The sequence below is a fragment of the Paramisgurnus dabryanus genome, chromosome 12 (genome assembly GCF_030506205.2).
Source record: "Paramisgurnus dabryanus chromosome 12, PD_genome_1.1, whole genome shotgun sequence".
Classification (NCBI taxonomy): domain Eukaryota; kingdom Metazoa; phylum Chordata; class Actinopteri; order Cypriniformes; family Cobitidae; genus Paramisgurnus; species Paramisgurnus dabryanus.
In genome coordinates this window covers 12,364,561-12,381,710 of record NC_133348.1, presented here as the reverse complement: position 1 = coordinate 12,381,710, position 17,150 = coordinate 12,364,561, and the positions used below count along the sequence as shown (strand labels likewise).

At 36.5% G+C, this 17,150-nt stretch overlaps 1 protein-coding gene across 1 annotated transcript in view; it reads right to left on the bottom strand.

Moving 5' to 3' along the window:
* dnmt3aa (DNA (cytosine-5-)-methyltransferase 3 alpha a) overlaps nt 1-14,158 on the bottom strand; it is a 66,288-nt gene extending 52,130 nt beyond the window's left edge. The window contains exons 1-2 of the mRNA XM_073811382.1: nt 14,014-14,158; nt 9,523-9,700 (exon numbers count right to left, since the gene is read on the bottom strand). Coding sequence (XP_073667483.1) covers nt 9,523-9,564 — 42 coding nt within the window. The 5' untranslated portion in view covers nt 9,565-9,700; nt 14,014-14,158. The remainder of the gene's footprint in view (nt 1-9,522; nt 9,701-14,013) is intronic.
* Between the last annotated feature and the right edge of the window lie 2,992 nt (nt 14,159-17,150).

Genomic DNA, 17,150 nt, shown 5'->3' with positions numbered 1-17,150 from the left:
TGATTAGCATGAAGCTAGCATGATTAGCATGAAGCTAGCATGATTAGCATGAAGCTAGCATGGTGCTAGCATGATTAGCATGAAGCTAGCATGAAGCTAGCATGATTAGCAGGAAGCTAGCATGATGTTAGCATGAAGCTAGCATGATGTTAGCATGATTAGCATGAAGTTAGCATGATGCTAGCATGATTAGCATGAAGCTAGCATGAAGCTAGCATGATTAGCATGAAGCTAGCATGATGTTAGCATGAAGCTAGCATGAAGCTAGCATGATTAGCAGGAAGCTAGCATGAAGCTAGCATTATTAGCATGAAGCTAGCATGAAGCTAGCATGATGTTAGCATGATTAGCATGAAGCTAGCATGATGTTAGCATGATTAGCATGAAGTTAGCATGATGCTAGCATGATTAGCATGAAGCTAGCATGAAGCTAGCATGATTAGCATGAAGCTAGCATGATGTTAGCATGATTTAGCATGAAGCTAGCATGAAGCTAGCATAATTTAACATGAGGCTAGCATGATGATAGCATGATTAGCATAAAGCTAGCATGATGCTAGCATGATTAGCATGAAGCTAGCATGATGCTAGCATGATTAGCATGATGCTAGCATGATTAACATGAAGCTAGCATGATGCTAGCATGATTAGCATGATGCTAACATGATTAGCATGAAGCTAGCATGATTAGCATGAAGCTAGCATGATTAGCATGAAGCTAGCATGATGTTAGCATGATTAGCATGAAGCTAGTATGATTAGCATGAAGCTAGCATGATACTAGCATGATTAGCATGATACTAGCATGAAGTTAGCATGATTAGCATGAAGCTAGCATGATGCTAGCATGATTAGCATGAAGCTAGCATGAAGTTAGCATGATTAGCATGAAGCTAGCATGAAGCTAACATGATTAGCATGAAGCTAGCATGATTAGCAGGAAGCTAGCATGAAGTTAGCATGATTAGCATGAAGTTAGCATGAAGCTAGCATGATGTTAGCATGATTAGCATGAAGCTTGCATGATGTTAGCATGATTAGCATGAAGTTAGCATGATGCTAGCATGATTAGCATGAAGCTAGCATGAAGCTAGCATGATTAGCATGAAGCTAGCATGATGCTAGCATGATTAGCATGAAGCTAGGATGATTAGCAGGAAGCTAGCATGAAGCTAACATTTATTGCGTTGCTAGGGTACTAAGTTTGGTTGCTAGGGAGAAAATTGGCATCCCATAATGATCACCCTTCAAGCCACAAGTAAAACGGTCCAACCCCCGTGTCTCTACAATGTTCTGATGCGGAGATATAAGGCTTTGTTTATTCCGTTGCTAGGGTATTAAGTTTGGTTGCTAGGGAGAAAATTGGCATCCCATAATGATCACACTTCAAGCCACAAGTAAAACGGTCCAACCCCTGTGTCTCTACAATGTTCTGATGCGGAGATATAAGGCTTTGTTTATTATGTTGCTAGGGTCTTCATATTTTGTTGCTAGGGGCGTGGCTTAATACCTCAATAAGAATCCTAAGAGACTGATTGGATGCCTGAGTAAAATGAGCCCACCCCTATGTCTCTATGACACTCTGGTGCAAAGATATCCATCTGGGCTTTTTATAATGGTAGTCTATGGGAGATGTTGCTAGGGTACCCAAAATTGTTGCTAGGGGCGTGGCTTAATAGCTCTGGGGTGATCCTAAGAGACTGATTGGATGCTTGAGTAAAATTAGCCCACCCCCATGTCTCTAAGACACTCTAAAGTGAAGATATTCCATCTGGGACGCTTTTATTCCCTTTTATGGGCATGTTTCCTGCCCCATTATAAGTCAATGGGAAATTTTGGGGGCCCCTTACACCCCAGGGGTACAGCTTACACCCCATTGTGAGGTATGTTCTTACACAGCCTGTCAGCCTCCTTAAATGTGGTAAGCCACAAGTTTCTACAAGTTTCTCACTCGCAGCTATGACCTGTCAAAGTTTGTCTCAATGTTAAGTCAATGGAAATTTTGGGGTGTTTCAGCGCCCCGTTTAGGAATTCGGAAGGTCCCATCAGTTAGAAAAGATATAGCAACTCGAGTCAGATCAGACCGAAGGTATGTCCAAAGTTTGATGGCTGTAGCTTGAAAGCTCTAGGACGAGTTAGAGTTAGAAATTTTAGTCTCAGAAGAAAAAGAATAATAATAATAATAAGTTTAAGTGCAACAACAGTATGTTGGCTTTCTCAAGCCAACATAATAACATAAAAAATTCAAATCCATTATTTGATTTTCAAAGATTTATTATAAAACTGATATTTTTTCCGCAAAATGCCATAAATCCATGTCAAGTTTTTTTTTTCAAAATGTTATAAATCGAACACTGTCATTGCTTGGGACGTCATCGCTAAACTTTTTTGACGGCGATCAGCTGTAAAATGTTTTGGTCCTGCTCAGTTTTCGTTGACTTTGCGTAAAATAATGGAAAGTTTTTCATAAGATCCCCTGGGGCCAATGTGTTTCGTGTGTATTCAAAGCCCCGACCATATTGTTTACAATGCGTGGAATGGTGCGCTGTGATTGGTTGAGTGGATTTATTGCATTCTGCAGAGAAGGAGGACTGACATTTAACATGTTTTGGGAAAAAAGATATTATTGGATATTGTGAAAAATTAAGATTTTACTTTTTAATACTGACCAGATACAATACTGATTTTGGCAGCAACTAATAAAAAAAATAATAAACTCTTTATATTCAGGCGCAAGAGCTTATGGGTAGTACTCGCAGCATTTTTTTTACTGCATTTAACTTCACCACACTTGAAATTGTTACTTCACATTTATTTAATTTTAGCTGAAACAAATAATTTTTACCATTGACTTTATTTATACTTACCTTCATTTATATTTTTGTGTTAATATTGCATTATAACTTGACTTCTATTGTTTTTATATAAAGCTAAAAAGAAAGAATACACACTAACCCTAACTTAAAATGAATTTAAAGAAAATTATTTTATGGATATTGTCCACATTTAATCCTATTTAGCAAAATTTAGGTACAAATATGTCCCCAAAGGTAAAGCCATGTTCCTCACCTAACCTTGTACACAAACACAAACAGTGTTAAACTCTTAACATTTATCATTCTGTCCTTCAGTGGGTCAGTAGAGATGTGAACAGCTATACTCTTAACCTATTCAGTAATAATGATGACAACTAACTACTACAGTAGACATAGTAAGGGTCCAAACATCTGATGACACTACAGATAATTATTATGATTTGCATTTCTCTAATTTCATTAGACCTAAACACAAGTTTGATCAATTACGTAACATTTATTATGGTAGGATCCTCTTTAGCTTTTATGACAGCGTGTTCTCCAGCTGGCATCCACTTCATGAGTTTGTGCAAAACATGACGATCTGTTTTCTCAGCATGAATGTACCCATAAAACATTATGTGCGCTTCAGTTAAGCAAGCAAATGTGACCTTCAATATAATTCCTGTATACTGCAGTTAACAGTCAATGACACAAATTGATCTAAATCAACCTTGGACTTTACAGTATTTATATATTTATGATATAGTAACATTTATGATGCTGTGCATATCACTTTGTAGGACCTATAGAGATTTATGCAGGGCTAAATATAGTCAAGTATTTATAAAGTGTTGTACATTACAGTATAATAGACTATTAGATCAGAACATCTGAGTAATGCAACATCATTTATCTGCCTTTGTCATCTTCAGACTATTTCTGTCATCAGCAGGTTATTTTGGGCCACTGCTGTTGCCAAGCAACCAGACTGGGCAGAGAAAATGAGGTTCTCTAGTGTAACCAGTCTGTTGGGTCCAGCATCTATCTCTCTCTCTCTCACTATCTTTTCCTTGTTTCTGCGTCTGGTTCACACTGAGGGCTTTCCAGGTATCTTACGGCAATGTTACTTGGGGAACGATCCCAGAACACAGGGAACTACACTGCGACCAAAATGGTAGTAAGTTAGTAGCAAAAGGTTAGTGCAGTTCGCTGGAACATTTAAGGGACGTGTTTGCGTTCTTCACACAGAAGCTTGTCTGCCAATTTTACGAGTATTTTTTGGGACCAAAGTGCTGTGTGAATGAGGTTTTATTACTTTCCCTTTTCCCCTCTCTCTCTCTCTTCCACTCATGCTCATTTCCCCCTCTATCTCTCTCTTCTTCCTTCCTCCATCAGTATTAAATTGTAGTCCAATGTCATCACAAATCCCAACAGCAGGGCCACACAAAATCCGTGCATGGAGGAAAACTTCCCTGTTGCGATTGTTTATAATACATTTTGTGCAATTTAAACTGACTGCATCAGGATGCAATAAGATCTAGTACTATCAGCTCCATCTAACACATTTCACCATATATGTGTCCATTTTGCAAAATTCTGCAGATATTCCCTCAAAAATCAAAGCAGATAACGTGAGACAAATTCCTCGGATTCCGTCTAGGCCTGCCCATCTGTCCCTGCTATCTGCCGGGACACGAAAGCACTTTCTTAAGTCAACATAAAAAGACATTCACCATTTTAAATGGACATAAAACACAATATACATCAAAAACAAGTATAGAACGGGATCTTCGAACACTGAGCAAGACCAGATTTTTTATAAGCTTGCAGTGGATTGAAGTGGAAGAGTCCTGCACACCTGAAATATACGGCCATTCACTTTTAAAGCTACATTGCCTACAATAAACAATACATAAGCAGCTAAACCTGGCCTTGGTCAGGGGTTTTCAAACTTGGTATGATGGCAGGGACCCCCACATTTGATTTACCTTAATAGAGGGACTCGTTTACTAAATATATATTCATATTTTGTATAAAGAGATGTTTAAATTGTGGACCACAAAAGCAGTCATAAGGGTCAACTGTTTGAAATTGAGATTTATGCATTATCTGAAAGCTGAATAAATAAGCTTTTTACTGATGTGTGGTTTGTTAGGATAGGACAAGATACAACTATTTGAAAATGTGGAATCTGAGGTGCAAAATATCCAAATATTGAGAAAATCGTCCTTTGCAACACATATTACAAATTATAAATAAATGTTTGATATATTTACAGTACACTCTAAAAAAACAAACGGTGCTATATAGCACCAAAACAATTGCTTTGGATCGTAACGATAGAAGAACCATTTTAGTGCCATATAGCACCGGTGAAGAACCAGTGAAGCACCAGTGAAGCACCAGTGAAGCACCAGTGTAGAACCATATAGGGGCCATATAGCACCACATATGGTTCTACATAGCACTATATGGTTCTACACAGGTGCTTCACTGGTGCTTCACTGGTTCTTCACCGGTGCTATATGGCACTAAAAATGGTTCTTCTATCGTTACGATCCAAAGCAACTGTTTTGGTGCTATATAGCACCGTTTGTTTTTTAGAGTGTAGGAAATTTACAAAATATCTTTATGGAACATGATCTTTACTTATAATAAGGAATCTTAAGGATCCTAAGGATTTTAGGAATAAAAAACTATATATTTTTTGACCCATACAATGAATTGTTGTTGGCTATTACTACAAATGTAACTGTGGTACTAATGACTGTTTTTGTGGTCCAGGGTCACAAATAACTTCATAAAGACAAACTTAAATAATTTACACTTTTACCATTTTTGCTTTTTCTCTTAACGTTTCATAAGTCAAGAGCACAATAACATCGGGAACATTTTGTAAGAAATTACATGGGGCCTATTACATCAGCTAAAAAACTGTATTGTATTTGCTTTGATTCAAGGAAGTGTCTGAATAAAAGAAGCATAAACCAATAGTGAAATACATCAAAAGCAGACTATTTTTAGCTATGTTTGTCTGTTTATTAAAAGTAAGTATCGGGCCTATCCGGACCGTTTTTGCTGGTTTTTGTATCGGACTAACAGGGCCGATCCAAATCTGATAGCGTGCGTTACTTGTGGTTGTCACTGTCATGCTATAGATAAATCAGACTATTATAAAAGCGTTTTTATAGACTTTTTTTCAAAGTCTTCCTAATATATTCAACAGCTTTATGCAAGCAACAAATGCAATTTGTGACACTAAGCGCTAAAGTCTTTTATGTTGTGACAGTTTTGCACAATTAAGTAAAAATGTACTTGGACTATTTATTAATTCATATTTCCACTCTAAAACTGGCAATATTAAAGTGCACCTATTTCATTGCTAAAAATCAACGTTATTTTATGTATTTGGTATAATACAATGTGTTTGAGTAGTTTATGGTAAAAATTATTTTCTGCATACCGTACATTTTTGTAGCTCCAGATATCCTGCCTTTCTCAAAACTCATCGATCTGAAAAGCGCTGTGTCCCTGATTGGCCAGCTAATCTATACGTTATGATTGGCCTGAATACCTCTGACGTCAGCTGGAAATGTGACGCTCCTTTCCATGTTTGAAAAATTCACTCACAATGTAATGCTAATAGGAGTCAATTTACAGGCTGTGAGTCCGAAGCGGGATGAATTATGATAATGTCAGTCTTGTCTACATCACCAATCACAGGAAGTAAAGTATTTCCTACAATCCATGTGTTTGTTGTAGTCCAAGAAAAGAGACGATAACTCGCCACACCGTTTACATGGCACTTTTTGCATATCGTTAACATGTACTAATAAACACTTACACACCAAAGAAAATGTAAAATCGTGAATCGGACGATAAGTGCTCTTTAATAAATATTTACGAACACTTACATTCTTTTAACTTGTATCTCATTTTAATGAGTTTTTTATTCTCCTGATTTTGTGTTTGTATAACTGTGTGTATATATATTTATGTGTATGTGTATATATACACACACACAATTCTAAATGGATCAAGAAAAATACTAGGATCAAATCGGGATTGGCCGATCCTCAGAATTTAGGTATCGAAATCAGATTGGTAATGAAAAGTGTGGTATCATCCCACACCTAATTAAAAGTAAGTACAAGCTGTAACAGATATCGATTTTCTATGCCTAAAAATTATCGGTAACACTTTATTTTACGGTGTATTTGTTACACATGTTACATGTAATTATTATAGTAATAACAGTTAATTATGCATAATTACATGCAACTAACCCTAAACCAAACCCTAATCCTAACCCCAACCCTATAGTAAGTTCATGTTATTAATGATTATTAGTGATGCACCGATGTATCGGCTGCCGATTTTTATCGGCCGATTTTTGATGAATTTGAAACCATCGGCATATCGGCCTACACAGTCTCACCCCATGGCATCAATATTTGACGACACTTGACCATGCGTCAATATGTTGACGCGGAGGGTATACCTTTCGCGTCATTTTTTGACGAACTGGGGACTTCAATACTATTACGTCCGTTGCATTCTCTTTCCTATTTTCTTACCATTTTTGCGTCAGTTTAGGGTTAGATTACGCAAAATTAAACAGTGTACGCGAAATTAAACAGTTGTCACCTGGCGTTGGGGTTAGAGTTAGGTTTGGGTAGGGATGTCATTATGTAAATCTAACCCTAAACCGACGCGAAAATGGTAAGAAAATAGGAAAGAGAATGCAACGGACGTAATAGTATTGAAGTCCCCAGTTCGTCAAAAAATGACGCGAAAGGTATACCCTCCGCGTCAACATATTGACGCATGGTCAAGTGTCGTCAAATATTGACGCCATGGGGTGAGACTGGGTTGTATCGGCAATAGCATGAGAAAGGCCGATACCGATTGTTTATTAATTAACTGCATAAAGAAATCCATTACAGGTATATGCAAAAAAAAAATAGTTAATGTTGTTAATAAAATAAATGCTGAATAGCAAAAACCACCTTTGAAGGTTGTCATGCTGTCTTATTATATTTGTTTTAGCTTTATTTGTGCCTCTCTTATTATGTTGGTCAGTTGAATGTTAATTAGATCCAATCCATGTTCAGTAAAAATTATTTGATGCAGAAATAAACTAGCAAATAGACCAACTGTATAGTATTGTATACAAGTGTTTAACATCAGTATCGGCCAGAAGTTGTCTGTTTAAATCGGTATCGGCCCAAAAAAATCCTATCGGTGCATCCCTAATGATGATTACTTAGTACTTAAATATATAATTACACTGTAACAGTGATACTGTAAAATAAAGTGTGACCAAATAATCTCTAGTCATCATTATAATATCAGCAAATAAAAACACCTCATCAGGGTTCACAAAGACTCTCAAATTGAGCAAAGCAATAAAAACATTCACACACATCTACTATCTCACAAGACTCACAAACACCTAACCCAGCTCATAATCGATTGCTAAAGATCAAGTAACTGATTCACCTGTTCAACAGACCACATTAGTGCAAAGTTACAGGAAACTAATGAAAAAACAGTGGTTAACCGGTTAAAGATTATCTCCCTGTCGTTTATGGCCTTCTATATCTTGATCTGTCTAAACTGACCTTCTCTCTGCAAGAAAACCTCTTCACCATCTACACAAGTCACATCTCTCACAATATACAACACAAATCATTTATAGCTCTTGGCTTTCTGACATGCGTATAAGGTCAAGGCTTGCAAACTGCTCTTGTCTAACAAAAAGCATAAACAAACTGTGATTTTTCAGGGCTCTGCATTTAACTTTACAGATCACTAACAGCCTGAGCAACTACGCTCTTACCCAACAGATTTATATTACAAGAAAAGCCATTCATGTGTAAGAAGAGCTGAGCGGGTAAATGGAGAGTTACTAGACCATTCAAACACACAGTTGTAACCTCAATGACACAACACAGATTTCTAAGGTCAGTGGTATGTATGTACTTCACTACGCCCTTCTTCGAGTTAATGTTCATCTGTGTATTTAATGAGCTCACTTATCACTTGTGGTTAGCGGTTAGAGCATTTATTTTAAAGATTGACCATTTCAGTTATGGAGGACCTTAGACTAACAGGATTTTATTAGTGTAGATGTGTTAGTTCAAGAAAGAGACTTTATATTACACATTACAGCCACATTACCGTAGGCTACACTACAGTAAAATACTGCTATTAGTACTTAATTACAGCAATGGCATTACATCCCACATCCCATTATAGTTAAATACTACAGAATACATCCGTAAATATTATAGTAATTACTATAATATACTAGATTATACTACAGTTGACTTCTAAAAACAACTAGGCCAGCCTAAGCTAGTTGGCTGATTTTAGCTAGCCTCCCAGCCTGGTTTTAGAGGGGTTTGGACACTTTTTTAGCTGGAAAACCAGCTGAACCACCATCTTGGCTAGGCTCGGGGACCACCTTACATCAGATACTTTCTTCATAAACCAGTTAAGACCACGCTGGTCAAGCTGGTGGTTCAGCTGGTTTTCCAGCCTGATCAGCTAAGACCAGCTAAAAAAGTGGCCAAAACCCCTCTTAAACCAGGTTGGGAGACCAGCTAAAACCAGCCAACCAGAATAAGCAGGTTTTAGCAGCGAAGTGAAATAAAAATCAAATTGTGAAGTGTTTTTGTGAGAGAGAGACTGATGACAGAGGAATGAACGTCGTTCTTACCGTTTTCTTTGCCGCTGCGTCACAATCCAGATCGAGAGGCATGGTCAAATAAAAACTCACTACAGGCCTGATATCGATGCATTTAAAACCAACACAAACGAAATAAAAAACATCAAAATGTTGATGGACTTTTGTGGTAATGAAACGGATCCACCTTCAGACCATCAAATCCTTCACCCTGTGAAACCAAACACAACAGTGACCGACAGTTAATATGACATTTATACAAAAAAGTGAATGCTTTTAAAACATGAAAGTGTGCTTCTGCTAAAATCCATCAGCACAACTGGAAACAACTACCAATGTTTTTATTCATATCGTTTATCAAATGAAATAAATAGGGTAATGATTAAAGGGGGGGTTTAATGGTATTTCAAGCATTCTGACTTATTAACACAGTTATAGAGTTGTTTCCTCATGCTAAACGTAGGCAAAGTGTCAAAAATGCAGTTGGGCGTGTTTCAGGGTATTTCTGTGCCGAATGCACTTCGCCAGGGTTCGTACAAGTTTCGGCTAATTTTTTTCGATTACGGTTCTAACTGACGTTTCAGGGGTTTTCGATACGTATCACTTCTTTATATGGGCTTCCGCCGGAAAACTTCCCCCGGAAAACCCCGCCCAGCCGTCAGTCAGCGGGAGACGCTAGAGCTTGCTAACAGCTTATCACGCCACTCAGCTTTGTTTAATTTCAAAAGTCAACAATGGCACAACAAGAAGTGTGTTTTTGGATGTAAGGAGAAGACATCCAGCCTTATGGAAACAATGGATATAGTTTATTATCCGGATTAGCAGCGGAGTTTTGCGTGTGTGTTTGATGCGGTGGATTTTCATGACGAGTTACACGTGGTAAGTAAGACTTCTGTCTTATGTTGGAAATAGGCGCGTGTATATTATATAAATGACACGAACATGTTGTGAATCATAAGTTAAAACAGTGTTGTATAGTGTTGCATGACTCGTACTCGCTCCTCCCGTGTTATAACTCCTCCTTCTTCATTTTTTCGTACGTTATCGGAAAGATTCGGTAAAGCTAATCTTTCTTTTATAAATCTGATTAAACTAAAGACTCTTCAGAGATATAAAGGATGTCATACTACTCCATAGGTACTCCAGATTAATATCAGAAATGCAGAAACAGCGTGTGTTACGTGAGCTTTAATCGAAAGTCTTACGATTTTAAGACAGTCAGTCAGTCAGTGAAAAAGACACAATCTGTGTCCACCAAAAGAAACCTGCAGTCAGTTGTTTTAATATGTGTAACATATTAAAACAACATGGCCGGCACTTGAATAATGAGCGTAATAATTCAATAGAATCAGCAGAATTTAAAAATAATTCATGTGCAAAAATGATATATTCAATTTTTAGGCCAATCTTTTATATAACGAGTGAATATGCCTAAATAATGCCCGCATTAAAAAAAACATTAAATACTTTTGACTGTCACCTGACAGATTTAAAAAAAAAAACCTTAAACATAAGGACAACGCATAAACAGAAAAAACTAATAGAAATTGACATTAAAAATTAGCAGGATTTATTCTTTATCAGTAAAAAGCTCTTCGTTTAGAGTTTGTATCTAAAAACTTGATTTTTATGATGCTGGGTCTGCAGTGTCCAATCCTTTGCTGTTTATTAATGGAAATCAAGGCAAAGAAAGGTTTGATATAAAAATATTCGAACTTGTTGAAAAAAATATAAGTTTAAAAAAGATTCTATAATGTTTAAATAATCATAATTTTATGATGTGTATGATATGTCATGTTGGCCATTATTATTTAAAAGTTCCGAAAGGAAGTCGCAATCAACTTTACTTCCGTATTGTGACATTTTTCCAGGTAAAACAGAATATCACACAATGAAAATAGCAGACTTTTGTTTTCCTTTTATGTATTGATTGGTAATAGAAAGGTAGGCATTTCATTTAGTAAAAATACTGGCAGCAGACTGAAAGTTGGAGGGGGCGGGGTTAACGGATGCCGTCTATCTCAGTGGTTCTCAACCTTTTGCAACTTACAGCCCACCAATGATCAATGTATAAAACATTGCGAGGACCACCTTCCTAACATGATAGTATCAATGCAGAAAAACAGAAACATAATGGATATGACATGAAAAATTATACAAAAATTATTTTTAAAAAATTATAATTTTTGGATTCATTCTATCAACTACCAAAAAACATTTCTGCCAAATTCCTAATAAAAAATTATGCTTTTATTTTCATTTATTTACTGAAAATAGAAATAGAAAAAAAATGGTCAGATAACTAATAAGATTCAGATTTTGAATAGGCTTACTGCAAAGAAAACAAGTTCAAATTCATTTTTAACGATAAAATAATGTTTTAACATTTAACAATTCATAAGTGAATATTTGATGGAATAACCCTGATTTTTAATCACATCTTTCACGTGTCCTTTCATGCTCTCATTCGTGTACATTGCTGTTGTGTTGGGGTGACTTTACGTCACTCCTGAGGTTCGCTGTTAGAAGTCCACAGACACTGGGTTGAAATGATAATAATAGGCTACATGATTATTAGGGCTGTGATGGACCACATAACTCACGGTTCGGATCACATTACGATTTATGAGGCACGGATCAGATCTTTATTTGGATCAGACAAAAAGGGGTGGGAAAAATCTAATAACAAATAAAGAAATTACAAACATTTATAAAAAAGAACAAAGTTGCACATTAAGGTCTAAATTTAGCATTAGGTACAGAAATCGAGCTAAATTAATAATAACAATTTATTGTACGAATTAAATATTATTATTATTATTATTATTTAGAGCCACAGAGGTGATTTTCTCTTTGTCTTGCGATGTTTGATTGACGACAATGACACAGACTAAAGTAGGTTAATTGAGGTTACTGTCTCTTTAAGACCAAATAAGCAGAGACTGGTTTCGGACTCTATAATTTACTTAAACAAATGTTTTTACTAGAAAAAGAATACTGTGAGATCATTTTGTGTGTACGTGCCCTGTCAAAAACAGAAAGATTTATGTTGGCTTACTTTTTGATTCACGTCTCTCGTGCACACACACAGGCGGAGGACGAATTCCAAACGGCACTTTAGGAAGAAGATGCAGCATAAACAGTCGCTTCACATAAAAACGTTACGTTATTTTTCATTGCTCTATTATTCGACTTTTAAGTGTGGCACAACACAATGTTTTTGACTTTCTTCTCATAGTGATACTGCATCTGAATGAACATAAGTTCTATCTGACGTGACTGCTGTTGCGATATTCAAACATAAATGGGCTTTTAGATCATGCATCTAGAATGAGCGTTTTTAATTCATAAAAATTCATAAGAAAAATCTGATAAGAATATAACAACATTTATAAAAATCATTCGTCAGGAGTCTACCACTGCCTACGCAGCCCACTAGATGGCACTCCGGTTGAGAGTTTTCATTTAAAGTGTGAGAGCACATTTTCAAATTTTGATTAAAGTTTATATGTTTATGAATTTTTTTTTTAAAACGACCCACACGGATCAATTACTTATAATGAACACTGCAATATTCCATTAAAAAATAAGTGTGTCAGTTTTGATTTCATGGGGACTTTAAAATGTTTAAGGAGCAGTAAGAAATGTTAATAAAATACAAAAATACACTTTGCACACATCACGTGCTGGAGACAGGGTATTTTAAGGTCACAGATAGAATTGAGGGCCTAATGTAGAAAATCACGACTATATGAAGACACACGAGCGTGTTAAGTCTAGACAACCAGGACAGAAATCCAAGACACCTGTGACCTGACACAAATGTGCGTGACGGTTTTCATGACACACTCAATGATACTCAATGACATACTTTTAATTATAATTCATGATACTTAACAGTCCACAAACACAGTGAATTGCAGTAGTTAATATTATAGGCCTACATTATACTTATATAGGTCAGAGAGAGATGTTTAAAAATCCCAAAATAAGCAACCATCAAAACAAGAATGCCGAACTACAGAATAAAAGTTTTACCAAGCATAGGCTATAATACACCAATATCATTTAATAATTAAAAAGGCCGCACACAATTTAAATCTCTAATTTAAACAGAACACCTCATGCCTTCTGTTAAAATAAAACTTAATTAATTTAAAAGATTCAATTCTCTCTTCAGAGAGCACACTGACAGACTGAGCTGTGATAAAGTTATAGAGTTATTCATCAATATTCATCAATAAATCCTAAGGGTCATTTCCAACGCCGGGTGACACTGACTTCAACTCGATTTGTTCACATTCACACACATTCATCGCACTAATGCGCATTTAAACGTCATATAAACTCGTGCATGTAAATAAAAGGAAAACTCCTCAAGTTGGATTTACAAAACGAACATCTGCGCAGATCTAAATTCACCATCTTCACCAGCACCACCATCATCCTCAACATCCGCTGATCACGCGCATATGACTGTCAGGACCAGAGCAGTGTGTGTGTGCGTGTATCTGTGGGATTTACCCGTTTCTCCATACAGACCCGGGCCTGAACCCTCCGGAGGTCGCGCGCTACCCGTCTTCCCTCCGCGTCTCTTCCCGTCCTGACCCTCCCCGGCACCGGCCTGCTCCGCTCCGCCGTCTCGGGCACACAGACGCCGCAGAGGCCCGTCAGCGCTAGGAGTTCGCGGGGTCCTAAAGACCCTTGGCGTTAGGAGGTAGTGACGTCACAGTCCCCACACGCACCAAACAGATCGATTAAATGTGTTATTATTAGGGTATTACGACCTTGCATTGATTTTTGATTAAGCATCATTGACTTGTTCGTTTTTTATTGTCAAACAGTTTAGTTTTCACACTTAGTCACTCATTTTATCATTACAAACTAGATCCACTTGTGGTTACTTAGACGAAACGTTATCCTAACACTAACCCTATAGTAAGCGAATGTTGTGGTTTTTACCTACTCAGTTGTGTAATTAATTACACTTTAACAAAGTCAACCTAAAATTGCAGCAGTACTTTGCAAATGCAGTTACTTAAAAACAATGCAAAAATGTTTATAGCAATTTTATACCAAAAAACCCATTCACAATTCCAACATTTACATTATTACACTAATTCCAAAATTTACACTACAAAGTTTGAAATTAAGACATTTTACAGCAAAAATGTAAAGATTTCCTAACAATCAATTAAATTGTAATCAAAGCCATAGCCTATATCTAAGAGCCAACATTAAGTTTTAGGTCAGGTATTTTACACATGTGAATGTCTATTTTAAAGGGACACTCCACTTAAAAAAGTGGCTCATTTTCCAGCTCCCCTGGGGTTAAACGTTTGATTATATCGTTTTAAAATCCATTCAGCTGATCTCCGGGTCTGGCGGTATCACTTTTAGCATAGCTAAGCATAATCCATCGCATCTGATTAGACCATTAGCATCACGCTCAAAAATGCCCAAAAGTGTAAATTTTTTTCCAATTTAAAGTTTGACTCTTCTGTAGTTACATCGTGTACTAAGACCGACAGAAAATGAAAAGTTGTGATTTTCTAGGCCAATATGACTAGGAACTATACTCTCATTCTGGCGTAATAATCAGGGACTTTGCTGGTGTAACATGGGTGCCGCAGGCTCAATGATATTATGCAACGCCCGAAAATAGTCCCCTTGGTAACTTTCAACAGCTTTTAATTTTCCGTCGGTCTTAGTACACGATGTAACTACAGAAGAGTCAAATAGGAAAAATATCAAAACTTTGGAAATTTTTGAGCGCGATGCTAATGATCTAATCCCATTGTGCTAAGCTATGCTAAATGGTAGCACCAGACCCTAAGATTGCCTGAATGGATTCCAAACTGGTAAAAATCAAATGTTTAACTCTAGGAGAGCTGGAAAAAAAGCCGTTAAGCTCTTTTAATTTTTTTTTATCACATTTCAATTTCACAAAACCAGGACCAGTAAAAATCATATGAAACATTTTTTCTTGCCTTTTCATAGTCAGAAGAAATGTTTGTTCTTGGGGAAATGGGAAGGGTTTATCATGCTGAAACCCCATTAAAAACGTTTGAGTTTAGACCATTCACCAATAAAATCACTTAGAAAAAACACCATGTAATTTATTTGGCATTATGGGTATTACGATAGTTTAATGATATTCTTTATAGTACAGTATGGCAGAAGACCATCTTAATGCCATGGTACATTTGTGAATGATTTCCTATTATAATATTATCATTTGATACCATCAATGTAACATGGTACAACCACAGGCCTTTTCATGAGGGGGTGTGAGCTCTTCAAAAGGCCCAATAGAGAGATTAAAATAAAACTGTGAGGCAGGAGATGAACGATGTCCTTGAATGACTCACTGCCTTCTGTTCAGAAATACACACAGATTGTCCGGTCTGTTCATGCTGCTCTTATTAAAACTCCAAGCCTGTTCACTGTTTTGGGTTTACTTCTCACCGAAACAGGTGCCATGTAAATCTTAAAATCTGAACAAAACATGTCCATGTGAGTATGAACAGTGATAGGGAGACCATTTGGACATTTTTGCATACAGGCGGTGATCAGAGATGAAAGAAAAAGTGAGATCAAAATCAAAGTTGGCTTACAGTCCTTAAGATCATGTATATACATATAAGCGTAGTCCTTTTATCAGTAATTCCCACTTTAATGTCAAATAAACCTTTGGTGTACCCAGAGTATGTATGTTAAGTTTAAGCTCAAAATACCATATAGATAATTTATTATAGCATTTCAAAATTGCCACTTTGTAGGTGTGAGCAAAAATGTGCCATTTTGGGGTGTGTCCTTTAAAATGCAAATGAGCTGATATCTGCACTAAATGACAGTGCCGTGGTTGGATAGTGCAGATTAAGGGGTGGTATTATTATAATAAGATCCCTAAATTTCAATTATCTATTTTTTATGTGCTTGCAGATAATGGTTTATCAAAACTAAGTTACTGGGTTGATTTTTTTTCACATTTTGTAGGTTAATAGAAGCACCAGGTACCCAACTATAGCACTTAAACATGGAAAAAGTCAGATTTTCATGATGCGTCCCCTTTAAAGTCTGTGTAGTGATATTAAATGTGTTGTGAGTTTGTCACACCACAGTAAAATTTGTTATTAACCACACAGCCAAATCTGAATGATAACAATTGGCAAAGTAAATAAAATAAGTTATCAAAATCTGTGAAAAATAAGCAGCTTTCTTAGCTCTTGCGTGTCCGATTTCGTTGCCAAAACCAAGCTCACTTGCGGAAAAGATGCCATTTCTCAATTTTTTAATACCACTACAACCTGAATAGATGTTTGCGATTGTTTTAGGGGCGGAGACATGGTCATCAAGACACCGAGCATGGCCCCGCCCCTAAAATAATCCTGATCACATATGCGGCAAAAATGTTTTACGGTGAACTCCACAATTCAATCCTACAGTTCAAAGTGTTTCAGCAATATATTTCTTACATTTATTATGTATTTAGAAACAATTGAAATGACTTTACATGAGTGGCCGTGGTTTTGGCACAGACATCGGACACGCCCCCAACATCTTTTACAGATTTTAAAAACTTATTTTGTTTTTTTTTATCAATTATTTTACTGTGGTGTGACAAACAACACATATTTAATATACACAGACTTTAAAGT